This window comes from Lonchura striata, chromosome 26, assembly GCF_050655825.1.
Source record: "Lonchura striata isolate lonStrDom1 chromosome 26, ASM5065582v1, whole genome shotgun sequence".
NCBI lineage: Eukaryota > Metazoa > Chordata > Aves > Passeriformes > Estrildidae > Lonchura > Lonchura striata.
Window position 1 is genome coordinate 8,694,722 of NC_140728.1, and position 19,508 is coordinate 8,714,229.

The 19,508-nt window shown below is 49.9% G+C and overlaps 1 protein-coding gene across 1 annotated transcript in view; it reads left to right on the plus strand.

Moving 5' to 3' along the window:
- Positions 1-19,508, plus strand: part of LGR6 (leucine rich repeat containing G protein-coupled receptor 6) — a 156,138-nt gene that overhangs the window by 79,609 nt on the left and 57,021 nt on the right. The window contains exon 4 of the mRNA XM_021527716.4: positions 528-599. Within this exon, the coding sequence (XP_021383391.3) occupies positions 528-599 (72 nt within the window). The remainder of the gene's footprint in view (positions 1-527; positions 600-19,508) is intronic.

Below are 19,508 nucleotides of genomic sequence, written 5' to 3' on the forward strand. Positions count from 1 at the left end.
TGGTTTGGTTCTTCCCACAGCAGTTCCAGTTCCTGCTGCCAGCTGTGCCAAGGCTGCAGAGTCCCTGAGCAAACAGCTGTGAGCAGCTCCTCACACTCTGTTCCTGCAGCTGCCCACAGTGGGGTAGGAAAGCTGCCCAGGGCTGGTATCCATCCCCGCTGAGAGGAACCACTGATACACATGAGCAAAGGAGGCCTGACTCCAGGAAAAATGTGGGACAGCCTGGCTCAGAGCAGTGGTGTCAGCCTGGGGTAACCTGCACATCTGCAGGGCAGAGACCCCTTTGTGGTAACATCTCCCATTGCAGCACCAGACTCACCCCTTGGCCCTTCTGCTGCACCTCCTGGGCCAGACTGGGCTGCAGCTCACCTGCCAGCCACCTTAAGCTTGCTTAAGAGCCCTGGCTGGCCAATGTGGTGCTTTCCAGCAAGAGCCCAGAACAACTTCAGAAACAAGCAACATCCTCCATTTCGCGTCAGGCTGTTGTTGTTGGGTTTTTAACAAAGTTTTCTTTTTTCTAATTATAGGATGTTGCAGAACAATCAGCTGAGCCGCATCCCTGCAGAGGCACTGAGAGATCTTCCAAATCTCCAATCTCTGTAAGTCATTAAAAATCAATGCTGCTAGCTGCAGAGTCCCTTGGGGAGACCAGGCTTCCCAGCATTTGAGTCATTAGTTCCTTTGTCAAGGATGTTCTGTTCCTTCTTCCTTTTCTTTTCCAATTTATTCAAAGATTACTGTCACTTACAGTGGAAGGGAGGGGAGGGCCGTTTTCAAGGAAGAAACACTGGCTTGGTAGAGGATGTTGAAATTACAGCTCCCCATGTGTGCATTGTGATGAAAAGGCCACCAGAGCCAATGCATATTTCAAGGAACATTGGAAAATATCCACCCAAAGAATCTCTGTCCTCTGCACTGTGGACCACAGCGGGGAAAGGACCTGCCAGCGAGCACAGAGGACACTCTGGGCTGTCAAAGTGCAAGTTGGGCTGTTTTACCCAAATGGAGGATAACTGTGACAGGGTAGAACTGCTTTAAAGACTTTAACAATTCAGCCCTGGGAAGAAGCTGAGGCTGTGATTGTGCTTTTCCTGTAAAGGAGCTATACCCACACCAGGTCTGTGCTCCCATGTTCCCTAAAAATCACACAACTTTGGAATTCTGCTGTTTTGCTGAATATGGGCACAGTTGAGACCAGACCCTGGGAGAGCCAGTGAATTTAGGGAAGGTGTGTTTGGTGCAGGGAGCACAGCTGAAGCTTGTAAGAGCATTCTGAGTTGGGCTGAACCACTGCAAATCTGACCTTAATCCTTAACTTCAGTCCTAGTCTTACACAGCCCTTTTATCACAGAAATGTTAGCTGGGAGCAGCTTCTGGGAGTCTCCTGCTTGGAGCAGGGCTACCCCAAATACTCAGGGGGGCAGTTCTGGCTTTGTCTATCCAAGCACAGAGATTCCCCTCTCGCTGATAGCCTGGGGCTGTTCTTCCTGGAGAAGAAACTTTTTCTCAAGTCCAACCTAAAACTCCTGGAAGGTAATTTGTGGCCATTACTCTTTGTTTGATCACCTGGAACTGCCCTGAAGGGCTTGGCTCCATCATCTTTGGTTGCAGGTCCCTGGCAGTTCTCCTCTCAGCCCCTTCTCTGCTAAGTGAAACCAACCCTGCTCCTTCCACCTCTACTCATGGGGCAAATGCCCTGGAACCCTGACTCAGCCCTCCACTGAACCTGTCTCCTTCCTCTCATCCTCCTTACACTGGGCACCCCAAAACTGGGCACAGTTCTTCATGTGTGGCCCTCCCAGTACCCAGTAGGAGTTTATGTAAATATTAATTTAAATATTAATTTGCAATGGGGGTGTTGGCTGTGCAGGATATGAATGTTCTTTCTGCCAGAAGAGATTTGAAACATTTGTTGTTGAAACATCATTGGCACATGGTTGTGGTTATCATTAAATTGTGTTGACATCATCACCAGTGCCAGAGTCAAGACCCCCACTCCAGGGATTTTGGGATCAAGTTGTTTTCCAGGTGACTTCTCTTTCAAGGAAGCATGGCATGGAAGGTGTGCTGGTTCTTGACTTCTTTTCTGCTTCTGTCAGGGTCGGGATTGAAAGTGCTCGAGATGATTTTTCATGTTCAGACTCAGATGTTTATTTTTTTTCGTATCTATGTTACAGTCCCACAAACACTGAGTTCTGCAGTATTTCACTAACAAGCTACAAAAATGGCCCCATATCTATCAGTACAAGGTCTTTAAAACTATCAGTTAAGAAATGACACCTAAATTATTTTCACTTTCAACCCAGTAACCAGTCCCTCATGTCCTACAACATGGACTTTTCTGTCCAATTACACAACACCACCCAAAACCATGGAGAAGAAGGTGAACAAGGACCAGCCTCTGCCCTAAAACCTCCATCTTGTTTTATATACATTACTGCATTCCAAAACCTTAATCTCTAAATTTTGCACCCCATGACGTTACACACTTCTATTCAAACTCCACACCCACAATCCCAGTTCTATCATTCCATTTTGGAAGCTTCTCCAGGGCCTCAGGTCAAATGCAGTGTTCTCCTGAGGGTCTGTGCCTTTCAACACACAAAGTCTAAAATTCTCAGTAACCAGGGCTCCAAGAGAAGGTCCCTGCCCCAGGAACAGCCCTTTCCCCCTCAGCCTGTCTCTCCTATGGCTTGCAAGTGTGGGACAGGCAGTGCCAGCAGAGCCAGCCTTGGCTTCTGAAGGTTCTGCTGCCCACACAGCCACCACTGCAGCTCTGGCCACCAGTCCTGGGGCATTTGCCACTCATGCGTGGCAACCTGCGCTAGTGCTGGGAGGTCCATCTGCTCCATCTCCTCAGCCCACAGGCCCTGCCAAAACACTACAGGGCACGTGAGAAATGCAAAACACCCCAAGGAGATACTTGCAGAACTTTGGGGGTTGTTTAAGGGGCAGGGTGGGAGGATCCCTTGTGTGAATTAGCACAGAGGTACGTGCTCCTACTGCACTTTGAGGCCACCTCATCCAGGGTGGTTTTCCCAGGTGTCTCCAAAGTTGGGTCAGGAGCTAGGGTAAGCCGGGATCCAGTGATTTTCCTGCAGAAACTGAAGAGTAAGAGCAAATTTTTGGAAGAAATAAGCTGCTTTCGACAACCTGAGGGAGACTAGGCTTGGAATAAAATCAGAGGGCTGAGTATCTGGGCAGCTCTGGCTCAGACATGCCTGATGCCTGTCACAGCAGGACTGCTTTCAAGAGCTGCAGCCACAGCGACCAGAGGCTGCAGCTGTGTCCTCCTGGCCCCCAGAACATGCTGCCCAAGCTGGTTGCTTCCCACTCAGCTCCAAGGTGACTAAGCAGGGACCTCCTGCCTTTCCCAAGCAGCCTTATTCCTGTGCACCAACCTGCCTGGGCTGCTACTGCCCTCTCAGAGCTTCCCTCAGCCCCTCACCCCTGCAGTGCACAAGCACCCATGTATTGGAAATGCAGGTGAACCTGGTGGGCAGAAATGCTGATGTCTGACTCCAGTTCAGAAGGCTCAATGATTTATTATAACTATGCTATAATACATTCATATACTATTTAAAGGAGATACTAAAACTACAAACCTACTTTTTCTAACTACCATTCTAACTCCCTCACAACTCGTGACCCTCTCTGAGAGTCCAGCCCCAGGAGGGTTGGATTAGCCATCAGCTCAATCCTCACCAGAATCCAACCAAGCACTCACCCCAGGTAAACAATTCTCCAAACACATTCCACATGGGAAAAACAAGGAGCAGAAATAGAAATTGTTTTCTCTTTCTTCTCTCTGTGCTCCTCTATGAAAAAATCCTGAGAGAGAGAAGAATGTGCCTGCCACATCCATGTCTGGTCCCTGTGGAGTCCTTTGCTCCTCCTCTTCTCATCATCCATTTTTAAGCTACCTGACCTCATTTCCCTCTAACAGAGCCACATCTTCTGTGCCTTCCCCAGCTCTTCCTGAGGCTCAGGGTCCTTTCCCAGCCCCTCATTATTTTTGAATCCTGTCCCTGACCCAGCCTGTGACTGTGATGTCCCAGTCCGTCCTCTGTCTTAAAAAAAAAAAAAAAAAAAAAAAAAAAAAAAACCAAAAAAAAAAAAAAAAACCACCTGTTAGGCCTGACAAAACCTGAGTTCAGGATGGGAAAGGCACCACCAGCTTCTGGCCTGCAGAACTTCTCCATCCAATGCTCCCAACTGCCCCAGCCAGGCCCACAGCATATTCACCAGCCACCAGGCACAGTGGGAGCAAGGAAAACTCCTGCTGGGAAATAAATTTTACATGGGATGGAGTCTAAAGTGCCCCTCCATCCAAGTGAGCCTCAATACACATTCTCATGGTCACAGAGTGCACAGGGCTTCTTTAGAGTCAGAACACAGAATCATTACTGTTGGAAAAGACCTCCAAGATCATCGAGTCCAAGCTGTGCCCAATCCCCACCTTGTCACCAGCCCAGAGCACTGAGTGCCACATCCAGACATTCCTTGGACACCTCCAGGGATGGGGACTCCACCACCTATCTGGGAAGTCCCTTCCAGTGCTATAAAAGCCTCTCAGTAAAGAAACTCTTCTTGATGTCCAACGTGACCTTCCTCTGGCACAGCCTGAGGCCATTTCCTCTTGTCCTGTCAGATTTACATAGATGACTGATTAACACCCTTTTTGGGAGGCCCATTTGAGAACTGGCAGAGCATATAAAAACAGAGATGTGTATTGTGAACAGCACAATCCCCTGTAGCAGATCTGTTGGGACCTTAAAGGTTATCTCATTCCAGCCTCCTGCCATGGGCACTTTCCATGAGGCCACATTGCTCCAGGCCCTTTGCCAGCCTGGCCTTGAGCACTTCCAGGGACAGGGCAGCCACAGCTGCTCTGGGCAACCTGTGCCAGGAAGATGGAGAGCTCCAGGAGAAGATCTGTAACAAAAAGCAAGCAGCAAAACACGAGTAACTTGTGTAGTTCTCACATCAGTGAACCCACCTCACCCATCCCGTTGTGTCTGTGCTTACAAGAGTTCAGGGCAAAGCCATAGGAGCTCAGTGACATCTCCAGCTGTCACTTCTGCATGCGTGCCCCTGAGGCTGGCCCAACTCTTCAACCAGCTGCGGGGCAATCTCTTCTGGAAGCAAAAGTTTCAGAAGTGTTCCATGCAATGGAGAACTCTTCCCTGTCTGGGTGATGAAAGGAAGGGCCAAAAGTGCTTCTCAGAAGGATCCTGAGCACAGATCACCCCCAGGCTGCAGTGAAACCTGCCCTCAGCACGGAGAGGACAGGAGGGAGCTGTTCTCCAGGATGGGTATTCCACAGGATGGTTGTTCTCCAGGGGAACAGGCACAAGCCAGCTCTGCCTCGCATTAAGACCACACCAAACTCTTCTTCTACTTTGAGCCTGACTTCTTTAAAGTGTTGAGGGCATGTGCAGACAAAGATGATGATTTGCACTTTCATATAATCACAGAATCATCAAGGTTGGAGGATACCCTCAAGATCACGTAATCCAGCCATCAGCCCAGTGCCACCACATTGGCCCCTACACCACATCCCTGAGTGCCACATCCAGACATCTTGAACATCTCCAGAGACAACGACTCCACCACCTTCCTGGGCAATTTATCCCAATGTTTGGCCACTTTTTTGATGAAAAAATAATTTCTAATATCTAATCTGAATCTCCCCTGGAGGAGCTTAGGGCCATTTCCTCTTGTCCTACTACCTAAGACATGGAAAAGAGCCTGACCCCCACGTCACTGTAACCTCCTTTCAGGCAGTTGTAGAGAGTAGTTCCCTCCTCTTCCCACAGAAGTTGCACAGCAGAGACCCATGGGCTGGGTGAAGTCCCCAGAACCAGGTCTGGTGACACAGCCCAGCGTGCCTGCAAGGCACAGCCCTGCTCAGGGTGGATGGGAACACTTCTGAGCACACACAGTGTGTTACAAGGTGGCTCCACTGCTGTGCCTCACGCTGGGGCAAGCATGACCTGGAGAGCATCCTGGGTCTCACGCTGTGCTGCTCCCCTGTGGGAGCAGCCAGTGCTTGCAGAGCCCTGCAGTTCTCCTTCTAGCTCACGTTCAGAGATGCTCTCCACCCATCAGGAGTGGCACAGCATGGACAGCACTGTGTCAGAAGGGGAATACAGGGCTGAGATCATCTGCTTGGTTTCTACTGCCGTGGCTTCTCCAAATGTGGCTACTCACCTCAGACCAGGAGATTCCATGCAGGTCTGCATTAGAGTGATTTTTTCCCCCTCTTTTTCAAATATCTGAGTCATTTTCCACGAGTTTATGAGACTCCTGTGTATCTATTGCCAAAAAAATTGCCAGCCTGGAACACCTATAGGTCACCCACAGCACGAATTACCCATCAGGCCATCTGAGCCCCAGTGTATTTGTGCTGCTCAGAGACTCCTTTTTTCCTTCAGAAGGGGAAGTGGCTTTATGGCACATCATGACAGTTCATGAGTTACCAGGCTTGTATGGCACTTGGTGAAATATTAACTCTCTGTTTGCATGTTGGCTACACATCCTAAGCAAGCAGGACAGCTGGGAAGGGGGTGAAAATGGGAGCCAACAGGAGTGGGATGGAACCAGTACCAGACAGAAAGGGATTGTGTGTAGGTTATTTTCTTGTCCTTTCAGGTGTTTACATTTGGTGTCTATGTTTGTCGGATTCAGGCAGGATTTGAAGGGAAAATGTGTATCCCTTAGGGACAAACTGACCCAGCAGAGGAAAGGCAGATTTCTCAATGACCAAGTGTTTTCTTAGGATTACAACAGAAGCAGCAAAACTAAGTGGAGACTGAGAACAATTGTTTTCAGCTAAGTTCTACCAGAAAAACCTGCCAATCAGTTCAAGAGATGAGGTGACCAAACAAATGGACAGAAAGAGATGTTCTGGCCACTGTGGGACAGAGAGAGGCTGGCATGCACTGCCTGCACAGCACTAAGTTAGATTTGAAATGTAGCAAAAAACTGTCAATGAACTCCAGTTGTCTCCAAATGTGGCAGCTGATTTGGTTTCTGGGCATTTAGAGAGGATGAGACAGGACACATCACCCAAGCTTTGGTGGTGCTTGGAATTGAACTGCAGGGTCCCTTTGTGGCACTGCTGCAGTCCAAGCCTGGCTCCCAGGCAGGAGGAGTATCCAGACCTGTGCTGAGTCCCTCTGCTCGCTGGGCAGTGCAGGCAGCTCCTGCAGGCTCTGCAGGGTGCATGCAGTGAGACAAGGAGCCAGCTGGCTCTGCAGGGAGTCTGGGGGTCCCTGGCAGCAGGAGATCAGCTTAGGTACATGCTCAAGGAGAGGGAGGCCAGGCAGGAAGAAACTTCAATAAATGCTGTCACTCAGGGGACAGAAGGAAAGCCATTCCTCACTTTTATCAGGTGCTGATGCATGTTAAAGTAGGAGTGCCCTGTCCAGAATGATCAGAGCCGGGGGCACAGTCGGAGCATGAGCCCTCAACCCCAGGAGATGCCTGGGGCCCTCTTGCATTGCACATACACCCCCCGTGCCTTTCACCTCTGGCTTTGTGGCAGCCAGAACACAGGGCTCCAGCATGCCTTCTGTACCAAGAGCAGGAGCTCTCTGTACCTGGGTCCGCTCACATCTGTCTAAAAAAACAGATATAAAAGGAGAAACACAGACACCACAAAGACCACACTTACACTGCTCTGCTTCTGTGGAGCTACCCCTCTTCTTGCCTTCTGATGAGGACCTGTCTGAAGGTAAGGACCTTTCTTAAAACTGCCAACCCATGGACTTCAGTCGTGCAGAATTTTTCATGGCAGGTGTGGTGTCCCCCACAAAAGACATGTTGTGGAACCAGCGCTGGCAGAACACTAATTTTAACTACTCTAGATGAGGCACACTGGCTCCCTGGGAGCCCCAAGTTACTGAAGATCCTTCTCTGGACAGAGAGCAAGCCAGAAAAAAAATGGTTCAGACAAGTTTCAGTGAGATGGGAGAGTCAGAGTGTTCCACTTTGGATTCCTTCTCTTGGATATTCCCACTGCCCTGTGTGATCCCCCCATATCCTTCCTAACCAAGGAAGATGCAGCTCCGAGTTCTGGCAGATAACATTTCAAACCCAGTAAGAGGGCTTCCTCCTGCAAACTCTCACACAGGTGCTGTGAATACCAGCCAGCCAGGACGAGGTTTCCACTCACCCAACATAACTCCGTGCCAAAAGGGCATTTGTAGCTCTAGGATGCCCATTGTCCACCATGCCATGTGCTGACCCAAAGCTTGGCTGCTCCAGGTTGGACCACTGGGAATCACCAACCATTGGTCATCAGGGACCTCCTGTGCTCTGCACCAGCCTCCTGAAAGGGTTTGGCTTTCCCCAGCCAGAGGTGTCCATGGGCCATTCTGCCCATGGATGTCAGCCAGCCTGAGGGGGCAAGTGTCAAACCCACCCAGATAGCCCCATCCACATCAGACACCCCTGTGCTTACAAAACACCCTCAACCACATCCTCCAAAGCTGCAGCCACGCCCAGACCAGAACCAGACCTGCCCTGCTCCCTGTCAGCTACAGGATGTGGAGACATCACTGTCTGCAGCCCCCGCTGTCAGGAAAGAGACCTTGGCAGCTTTCTCTAGATGAATACAAAAAGGAATTTGGATTTCAAAAGAAAAGTCCAAGCTCTGGAGACCGAGCCTCCTAACAAGTATGAGTGAGCTGCTTCCCAGCAGGCTTGATTTATCTGGGAAGCATGCTGGGAAGGCCGTGGGGAGGATTAGAAAGAACACGCACACCTGATGGCAATGCTCTGAGCCCTGCAAGGGGTGCCAAGGCCTTACATAATGCTCAGATCCAGTTGTGATCCCCTGGCAGAGTGTCTGGCTGCCGGTGGTTTGTAGGTGCAGTAACAACATACCATGTGCATTCTGGAAGAGTCGTGTGTCAGTCTAATTAACGACTTTGTGGTTTGTGAGCACTTACCTAAAGCAGATGGGCACTGTGTCTGTTCCTCTGCCAGGCAGAAAGAGTCCAAGGTATTTCAAAGTGAGCAGGTGCTATAAATTATAATTACCAAGCTTGTCGAGGTAGAGAAAGCAGAAAGAAAAGAAACCTGGTGGATTAAGAGATCAAGATAAACTCCTGGTTTTTCTTTTTCAAATGCCTATGGAAAGCTTTTTTGGGAGTTTCTTGCAGATCAGCATTTTGGGAAGGTGTTTAGCATGTGTCTGGCTCTTCAGGGTGACTGTTGTCTATATCAGCCTCGTGGGGGTAGGGAGGATTTACTGCCAGGCAGAAGAGTTAAAGCCTCAAGATCCTGCACCATGAGACTGAGCTCCCCTTACCCCCTTTCCACACTCCACTTTGGGTTTTCTCTCATGCCCCTGGCAAGATGCTCCATTCTGCTGGCAAACCCTTGGGTGCAAGCTTGGTTCATTCCCTAGCTCTGGATTTCAAAAGAAATCCACAAGGATTGACTCTTGCTGTTGGGTTTGATGGCATCCAGGAAAACAACCTGTGACTGTGTCTCTGTCTTCTTCTGTCTCTTGGCAGCTCCTCCTGTGTTCAGAAAAGTGCTTCCCTCCCTGCCAGCCTGTGCCAGTCCCCTCCAGCTAGCCACACTCTGCTGCCTTGTGGCTAATGCGCCCAGTGCAGAGGTCACCACTGTTACCAGCATGCAACAGCCCCATTCCCTGTGATCCTGGCCTTGCTCTCATTTTATTTCCCCTTTCTCCATCACACTCTTTCATCCCTCTGGAATATTTGCAGAATTTTCCTGCCACTGTGCCACAAATCTGCTGTTCCCAGCTGAAATGAGCCCTGGGCTCCCTGAGGAGCACTCTGGTCCCATCAGCACCTTCCCCACCAAGGGCAGGATCTTGTTTTTGACCCTTGTGTGACAGCAGTGCTGTCCTCTGCTCATCCAGCCTTCACAAGGTGAGGGGATGCAATCTGGAGGAGAAACTGTGCCATAGATGTTGTTCTTAAAAATACTAAAATCATTTTCCTGTTTGCTAAAGCTGTAGTTTCCCATTATATTTTGATTTCACTCCATCTGTATTTGACCCATCATCAATAAATGATAAATCAACCTGACATGTAACTCCCTGTACACAAGTTAATTGTACCTCCAACTAAAACAATCCACTTCCTCCATCCCATTGGTTTGCCACCACTTGGACTCCTGTGGAAATGCAATAAAGGCTGCTTCCTGCCCTGTCCCTTAAGGCAGGCTGATTATTTTCATACATATGGCCAGAGATTAAAATGCAAAAAATGACTTATAGCGATTTGAGAACATGTGGACTTTGATGTATACAAAGGAGGAAGGCTCTTCCCAACAGATCAGATTCTTACAAGCATATAAATTCTTATGACAGAAGGAAGAAAAAAATCCCTTTGGAATCAACATGGCCTGAAGAGCTCAGTCTGTTCATTCCTCATTTCACTTCTTTGATCTGTTTGAGATTTGACAGTTTGCTGTTCACAGCAATATTCTTCTCTATAAATCACACGTGATGCTGTGAGGTTTTGGGAAGGTGTTGTTGCCATTGGTTGTTTAGAGAATAAAAACTATAGACAAACTGATAGCTATAAAGTCAATACAGCATAGCAGTGACTTCCAGCCTGTTGGCATAGGAGCTGTCTTGTGGCAAGACCACCTCAGCTCTGATTTACTGGCTGCAGAGTCTTTCTGGAGCACAACAGGAGGTCAGGGAAGGGCAGTGAGGTAGCTCTGATGGAGTGCATGAAGATGGACTGAAGCAAAATGTCTGCAAATGTTTCCCTGGTGATTGCTGCTGCTGAGCACACAGGACCTTGGATTTCCCCTCTTATGGATACGTCTGCAGCAGAAAGCATTCCTGCAGCAGGAAAAGGAGCCCAGGACATGTATCACAGTGCCAGCAGCATGCTGTCCTTCCACTTGTGAGGACACAGGCTGCTCAAAACCTTCCTGTCCCATCTCTGAAATCCCCTTTTCCCTGAGGCCCCTCTTCTCAGCAGCCAGCTCTGGACAGCAGCACAACTGAGTCAGTGGAGCTCTGTCCCCACTCCTGTTTTCACAAGCCTGATCTCTATTTTGGCACTTCAGGTTTAATAATATTTCTATCAAGGAGATGACCTGGGAGGGTCCAAGAGCAGACATTTACCACGTTCACGTGAGCACTGCAGGCAGATGTGCCGCACATCTGGATGTACTGAAGTTAATTTTCAGGCACCATGTAGCATGGTGTGGTGAGTCTTTGCTGAAGTTTGGTTGCTGCTAGTGTTCCTCGAAGCTGTATGGAAGCAGGAGCCTCTCTGGCTGCACTGCCGTGATGGTGCCTCCCAGACATAGTTTGCACAGCCTGGGAGTCACCTGAAAATGGCACAGTGGCCCCTGTGGCTTGTGCAGTTGAGCCAGTGCACAGACGAGAGAGATGATAAATTTTGTTTCAGGTGGGCTTTGTCCCTGGAAGGGACAAAGGGTCTTCTCCTGAGGCCACTTCTTATCATTTGGTTCATCAATGATAAAGCAAATTCAGAGGAATTACTGCTTTTTGGCACAGACTTTGAACAGGTAACATTTTTCTGGTTCTGTGTACCTTGGGCTGTCCTCCAACCTGCCGTGCCCTAGCTCTTCCCTCCACCCAGTCTGAGCTGCCACTGGAGATCCACGTTTGTCACCAGGACTGGCAACGATAGCTTAGCAAAATCAGACCAGGTCTGAGGAGAAAAAGGTGCATTAGAATACAAATGCAGTTCAATATTCTGATTTTGGACTCGTTCCCCTGTTTATATGGGCCTAATCCAAATCCTAGGTCTGGGTTCAAGAGTATCCCTGACTGGGAAACAAAGTGCATGGCTGGACCTGATTTTCTATTCTAGCAGCTTTCTTTGCCATTCAGCTCATCTTCCCATGCTGTTTAGAGTGTGCTCCCCAGTACCTCTGAAAACCATTTTTACTGCAATGATAAGCGGCAATGTATTTGCAAAAGCCAAATTGGTAAATCCACTTGGCAGAACACACATCACTCTCTTTTGTTGGGCAAAATCTGTATCTTGGTCACTGCTAGGACCCAAGAAGCAGCTCACAGGTGACAGCAGGGGGATCAGCCACGGTGGTGTTTGGCACAGCTGCAAGAAAGCCTGGGCCAGGTTGTAGCTGGGATGTTGAGTGCCTGGGACCAGGGGACTGGTGTCTTTGTGCCTCTGCTGTGACTGGGGTGCTGGATCCTTCCCTCATGGTCCCATGGAGGATCCTAAAATACTGCCAGGAAGGAGATCAAATTCTTCTGAGTCACCACCATGGCCTCACTACACAACCTTCCTTCACTTTGGATAAGTTTCTGCTGTGCCCACGTCTCCCTCAGGCAAACCAGGTGGATTTGTCTCCCCTGACCGTGGCTGTCTAGGTATTACCTCACCGCAGGAGCAGTGGAAAATGATCAGCAACTGCAGAGGGTGAATCATCTCTGTTATCTCAGAGCCCTCTCTGGGGGATGAATCACTCTCTGGAAGAACCTGGTTTTCTCTTCTGGCTATAGAAAGACCCTCTAACTGGTTTCAAGTTCTTTGTGAACAAGGCTGGATGAAATGTGGTTTTCCTCTACACCTGGAAGGCAAAAGAAAAATGTCCCTGTCCCCACCCATCACTTTTATCCAGCAAAATCAGCCCCTCAAGCTGACACACCCCATCAGAGCAGGGGTACCAAAGCAGAGCTGAGCATCTCTGCTCCCCACAGCCCCTGCACATGACCCAGCACACATTTGTGTAGCCCTCAGGGAAATCTATCAGAGGAGATCATCTTGCCCAAAAATACAAACGCAAGGAGCAGTTTACCCTCTAATCAAGGAGAAATTTATCTACACTCCAGAGCTGGAGGTGTTTGAATTTGCAACTGCTGTTCTCAGAGCAAGTCAGAAAGGAGGCATGGCTGGTGGTACATCACAGACGTGGATTTTTTTCCTGTCAGTAGGAGGAACTCAGCTGGTCAGATTAGAGTCTTTTCTGCTTAGCAGTAAAAAACCATGAAATGCAATGTGGTTCTCCCAGTACAATGGTCTCAATGGCATTTTAAAGAGGAAGATTTAATGACCACACAGAAGCTGTTGAATGTATTATCCTCAAGGAGCAGTTGACTTTAGTAGTGCCACAACACATCCTTGCTGCATTTGTTTTTCATTCATTGCTTGCTGTTTTTCAGCAATGAGTTGCTGTGAAGTTTATGTAAAGGCAATGTCCATGTATCTCATGCTTGTAAGTGTCAATGCTGTGAAGGATCCCAGTATTCTTCTCCCAAGAAGATAAATGTTGTGTGCTTTACCAGGCTAACAGCTAAAAGTTTAGCAAACTTCAGTCAAGAACTGGGGAATAATACAGAAAAAAAAAAGCTGTCTGCACGAATCTCCTCCAAGCATGGTGTATGTAGTTACAAGACAGAGAAACTGCTCCAGCTGCATCAGCTGCCCCATCTGTGCTCATGATGTGTAAAAAGCAGCAGCTTCTTTCTTTTGAAATCCTTTCCTGGACTGTGCAGAGAGTAGGTCATTCAGGTCCCGATGACCTTGACTTGGGCCAGCATGTCCATGATGTCAGCTTCTCTCTTGAGATTTCACTTTCTAATTTCCCCATTCACTGAGCTGGTGGTTGGCAGCACTTGGAAGGGGGTGATGGTGAGGGACTCCCTTGCCACGCCTCAGCACCTCCAGAATTCCCACTTGTGCTGCCAATGAAGGGGTCCCAGCACAGGGGGTGTTTGGAGCTGTGCTTGTCCAGCAGCTTGGTGTGGCTACACCTGCCTGGCTGTGCCCACCAGGTACTGTAGTCACCTCCAAACTCCTCTGTGGTGACTGTGGCAATGCAGCAGGGCCACTGGTGGTCACTATCTCCCCAGATTGTTTCCCCCTTTCTCTGCTCACACTGCAGTGACTGCAGAATCCACCTTTCAATAAGCAGAGGTCCCTCAGAAGAGACTCTGACAAACACTGAGACTTGACTCCAGCTTCATCCCTTCTCAAACACACTGTCACTTCCCATCTCAGGCTCTTAGAGCTTTCAGGAAGAGGCAGGTACTGCCTTGGCTGCCCTCAGTGTGTGCCCTGGGCACATTGTGAGCATTTAAGAAATAATAATCACAGCTCACATCCAGACTCCTGCCTCATAAAGTCATAAACTAAGTTCCAATGTGTTTCCATTAACCTTTGTCATGTCATAACCCATGTAATGTCATGAACTTGAACTCACTCACCCTCGTGAGCACCCAGGCCATGCTGTGTGTCCCTGGTGATGGCTCAATAGAAATGAGAGTCCCACACAATGGACATGTCAGTGCCAATGAAGATGGGTCCCAGGTGTTCAAGCATTGTAAGCTCACATGTGTGTAAGGAGTTGTGGAAGGACCAGAGAGGAGCTTCAGGCAAACTGGAGATAGGGAGATGAGCAAGGAATGGACATTTTTAAACTGGCTTTATCTATCATAGAATCATGGAATCCTGGAATGGTTTGTGTATAAAGAAACCTTAAGGCTCAACTCGTTCAAATCCCTGCCTTGGGCAGAGACACTTCCACTAGCCCAGCCTGCTCTGAGCCCTGTCCAGCATGGCCTTGGACACTTCCAGGGATCCAGGGACAGCCACAGCTTCCCTGGGCAACCTAAGCCAGGGCCTCAGCACCCTCACAGCCAAAAATTCTTTCCCAATATCCTATCTAACCCTGCCCTTGGCAGTGAGAAGCCACTCCCCTTGTCCCGTCATGCCATGCCTTGTCCCAAGTTCCTCTCCAGCTCTCCTGGAGTCCCTTCAGGCCCTGCCAGGGGCTCTGAGCTCTCCCTGGAGCCTTCTCCAGGGGAACACCCCCAGCTCTCCCAGCCTGGCTCCAGAGCAGAGGGGCTCCAGCCCTTGGATCATCTCCATGGGCTCCTCTGGACCCCACGAACAGGAACACCGTGTGTTTCTTTGCTGAGGGCCGCAGAGCTGGACCCAGCACTCCAGCGTGCTGAGATCTGATCAGAGCCCCTCTCCCCAGAGCACAGCATGTCCTGCTCCTTCTGTCCCAAGGGCTGCGCTCCCTTCTCTTTTCCAGGGTTCCCAGCAAATGTGCAGCCCTTGCTGCTTGGTGAGCTTTGAGCCACTCTGCTCAGCCTCCAGCTGCTCCCTGTACCTTCTCCATCTCCCTGTGCCTGGCACCACGGCCAAGGGGGCAATGCCAGGGCCCAGGGAGAGGCTGGTCCGGGAGCTGGCACAGCTGCCCAGCTTTCAGCAGTTTCTATAGCTGCACAGAGATTTTGGCAATCCTTCTTGCACCGTTCTGACCTGAGGGGTTTTGGAGGTGTTTGCAACTGGGGATAACAAAGCCCTCTTGTCTACACCAAAGACACTTTGTGTGGAGTCTAGGTATTGCTCTGATTTCATTTCCTGAGCATCCCTCGTGGAGAGCTTCCCACAGAAACATGCCCCATTGAGTCAGGAGGGAAGACTCATTGCAGTCCAAACAGAGCCCTGCAAACTTTCTCACCGGGTCCTGTTCCACTGCCAACTGCAAACATGTTTGTGTCTTGAACCTTCATTCACTGCCTGGGATGGTTTTCACAAGTTTCCAGCTGGAAATAGAGCCAGGCACCACTTGTGAGTCTTGCTTGAGGGCTGTGAGCCTTTTGTAGCACGGCAGAGATCCCAGGTGTAGGAGCTGGCCTACAAGGCAGTAATGTGTCATTCACAAAATCATAGAATGCTTTGGGTTGAAAGTGACCTTTAAAGGTCATCTAGTCCAATCCCCTGCAATGAGCAGGGACAGCTTCGACTGCACCAGGCTGCTCAGAGCCCCATCCAGCCCTGAGCGTTTCCAGGGAAGGGACACTTCTCTGATCAGTCTGTGTTAGTGTTTCACCATCTTACCATAAAAAATGTCTTCTTTATATCTAGTCTGAATCTCCCCTCTTTTAGTTTAAAACCATCACCCCTTGTCCTATTCCTACAGACCCTACTAAAACGCCTGTCCCCATTTTGCTTATAGGCCCCCTTTACGTGCAAGAAGGAGCTCTGAGATTTCCACAGAGCCTTCTTTTCTCCAGGTGGAGCAACCCCAGCTCTCTCCTCCTGTTTCCAGAACAGGAGGGCTCCAGCCCTCAGCATGGCCTCCTCTGGGACCACTCCCACAGCTCCATTTCCCCACTGAATCTACAATTCATTATGGCAGCAAAGACATAACAGGCAGGCAGAAATTTAACCCAGTTTTCCCCTTTCCAGGTGAGTACTGCAGTTCCTGGCTGCCTTTGTCCCATCCCAGCTGGTTGGTGGAACCCCGTTCCTCCCCTGGGTTCCCCGGGCAGGCTGAGGGACCCAGAGCCTCCTGCCTGTGCCTGTCAGCCCCAGAAGTGCTGGGCAAGGCACGAAGAGCAGCAGGCGTGGGGCTGGCTCGCAGGGCAGCGTGGCACTGGGGACAGGGTGGCCTCAGCAGGGTGAGCCCAGGGCCAGTGTCCCTCGCCGTGCCCTCGGCTCCTTGCACAGCAGCTCCCAGAGCTCACCAGCCAGGCACTGACTCAGGCTGGGAGCTTTGCCTGAGAAAGAAGCTGAGGTGTTGGCCCCAGTCATTAATAAGTTATCGGAGAAGTTGAGCTGCAATGACATCATCTCCTTCTTATGTTACTACAAGGAACTTAGATCCTGTTATGGGAGAGGAGGTAACTCAATCGAGCCTTTCAAGATAAACTCAGACAGGAAGAGAGACACGATTGCCTGAAGGCACCAATTAGACATTTCTGGTGAGCTCAGCTCTGTTCAGCTGACACACGTGTGCACTGGGGCCAGGGAGACAGGAGCTCCTCTCCGGTGTCCCAGGGCTGGGGTGTGAGGCGTGGGCAGCCAGCACTTCCCCTCCGTGCTGCTGGCTCAGCCCTCACACCTTCACTGACCACAGCTCTCCCTCCACGATGTCCTTGCTTTGTGTCCTGTGTCCTGCTGTGGACAGGGACCCACAGAGGAGCTCCCTAGTCTGGGAGCCCAGCCCTGCACCACTCAGTGCTGCACATGACCTTCAGTGGCAAGTCTCCTCCAGCTTTATCAAGGGAGATAATAGCCCAATGTGTGGTAAAACATACTGGGAGGATGGGCTGCAGTTTGGGGTCCCAGTGCCCTGCGGTGACTGGGCTATGGGGAACATCCCAGTCTGTGCTGCAGGCTAGTTCCTGCACATGAGTGGCCTAAGACATGCAGACAGACAGCTCTTACTAGCTCTGATGTGTGTGGGGAAAGAAAAAACAGCAGCAAAATTTGGAATATGTCCTGACAGCATGGTATTGAGCATTTCTGTTGGTTTCCAAGCTGCAGCTCCCCCTGCAAATGCTTCACAGCCAGAAGGAAATGGTAAGATACAGGTAAATTTGTTTCTGCCAGTCATAGGCTGAGGTATTTTCATCACATCTGTTAGGGAGCAGAGAGACTGCTTCTGGATATCCCCTGGTTATTCTGGGTTTTGTGCCAGTTATGTTACCAACAGCTCAGAAAAACATTTGTACGTTCTCTGAAACACTCTGGAAGCATCTCTTGGGAAAGACAGCTCTTAGAAACTGCTGGGTCTGTGGCACAGAAAATGCAAGATCTTGGATCAGCTCAGGATTAACACAAACCTCACAACTCACTCACAGCACTGAGGACTGCACAGACCCCACCCCAACCAGACTTCCCCAGTGGCTGCACTGGTGGCATTGGCTTGTCTTCTGCTCTTTGGAAAGGAGGAATCTCCCACTCTTGACATTTTCTCCTTAGAAAAGGACTTCCCTATTTGCCTGGTTCCTTCTAGAAGTGTTCCTGATCCCACCATCCTCTCTGGACTGCTCCTGACAAGAAGGCAGTTGATTTCTCCACAAGCATTTATCAAACACAGACAACATTCAAAGCAGTGAAGGGGCTCTTCCAAGGCGTGTCAGGCCCTTAGCCTGGAACTCAATATGAAGCTGACCTGAAAATGTCCTGCCCAAGGAAATGCTTCCTTTTCCCATCCTACACAATTCCTCTGCCTCCCCAGAGCTGTCACTCCACAGCAGCAGCAAAGCAAGCAACTGGCAAGCTGAGGCACACTCACATCTGGTGCTGACCTGGTCCTCTCACCCTGGCTCTGCACAGATGTGAACATCTGCTCAGGGAGAAAGATGCCTCAGACCAGTGGACTGTGGATGTCCTTCCAGGCAGCTCCCTCTCTCACTACCCCTGTGGTCCCCAAACCTGAGGTGACTGCAGGCACTTTTAGGACTTGAGTCAGTGTCATGTTGAAGTCATAGCCCTGTAACTCTCAGCAGCAGCTGCAGCTCTAAACCCAGAAACTGAGACTTTCAGCAGCTGCTGTTTTTCATAAGCTGTTGTTCTTGAATGTGCCACTCAAAATCACCTCCTGCATGCAACAGACAGGCCAACACTCTGCAGAGCTGTGCTTGAGCCCCTGAAGTAATTTGGAAGTCTTGGCCATGCTGACATCTGGAGTCACTGTGTGTGATCCTCTCTCCAGACCCATAGCACTGCTTGACAGCAGGCGTGGGACAAGTCCCTCTCCTGAGCCATCCAGCAGCTCTGCCAGAGGCGTCTTCCTCTGCAAGCAAGCAAAGGGTTAAAGCTTGCAAGGAAAACCAACTGAGTGATTTGGTGAAACAAAGATTAAAACATCTCCGTGGAAGGTGAGGAGCCAGCCCTGGCCTGTGCTGTCTCATTTACCCACTAATCAGCCCAATTACCTCAGGTATAAATCATAACACAAAACACTTACGGAGCCAGAGTTGCACACTGAAGAAAGGAGAGAACTGTTGGGTTGGTTTTTGTTTAGTATAATTGATATAATTACTAACAACTCTGTGCCAAGAACTTCAGCTTTTCTGCTTCCAGAAGAGAGTAGAGAGCTGTCTGAAAGCCATAGCAATTAGCAATCCCCACATGCACAGCTTTTATTAGAAAGAATGCACATCTACTCCAGAAAGAGCCAGCAGCTCCCTGAGGAGCAATTAACCATCACTTGGTGCCAGGAATGCAGCTCTCACTGAGCCCATGTCCCCTCATCAGCGCTGCAAAGGCACATCAGGAGTCCTGCCCATCATGCTGCACGTGAAATGCCTTCACCTGGGCACTTCCTTGTTCCTAATTTTAACTTACCTGGCTGCAGAGAGGTGCATCTTGCTGTGCTGAGGTCCAAGCAGGCTGCTGATTCTGACACTTCTCAGGTGCAGCTCATTCTGCCAGCAGAAAATCTCCCTTTTGCTCCCCTGAGGAGTCTGTGTGAGCTCTGATCTCCACACTCCGGAGCAGACTGACAGTAACCCATGGCTGGAGCTTCCCAACACCCCGGCGTGTCTCATGGACACATCACACCTCACCAGGAGGCCACTGCCAGCCCCTGCAGAGCTGAGGAGCAGCAGAGCTGGGGCTCTCTGAGTGCTGCAGAGGTGACCTCTCTCTGGCAGCGAGGTGTGGGGGTGCAGAGCTGTGGACACACGAGGCTGCAGCAGTCCAGAAGCCATCCAGGAGTGTTAACAAACTCCTTGGATGGATCCAAGTACCTCAAAAACCTCC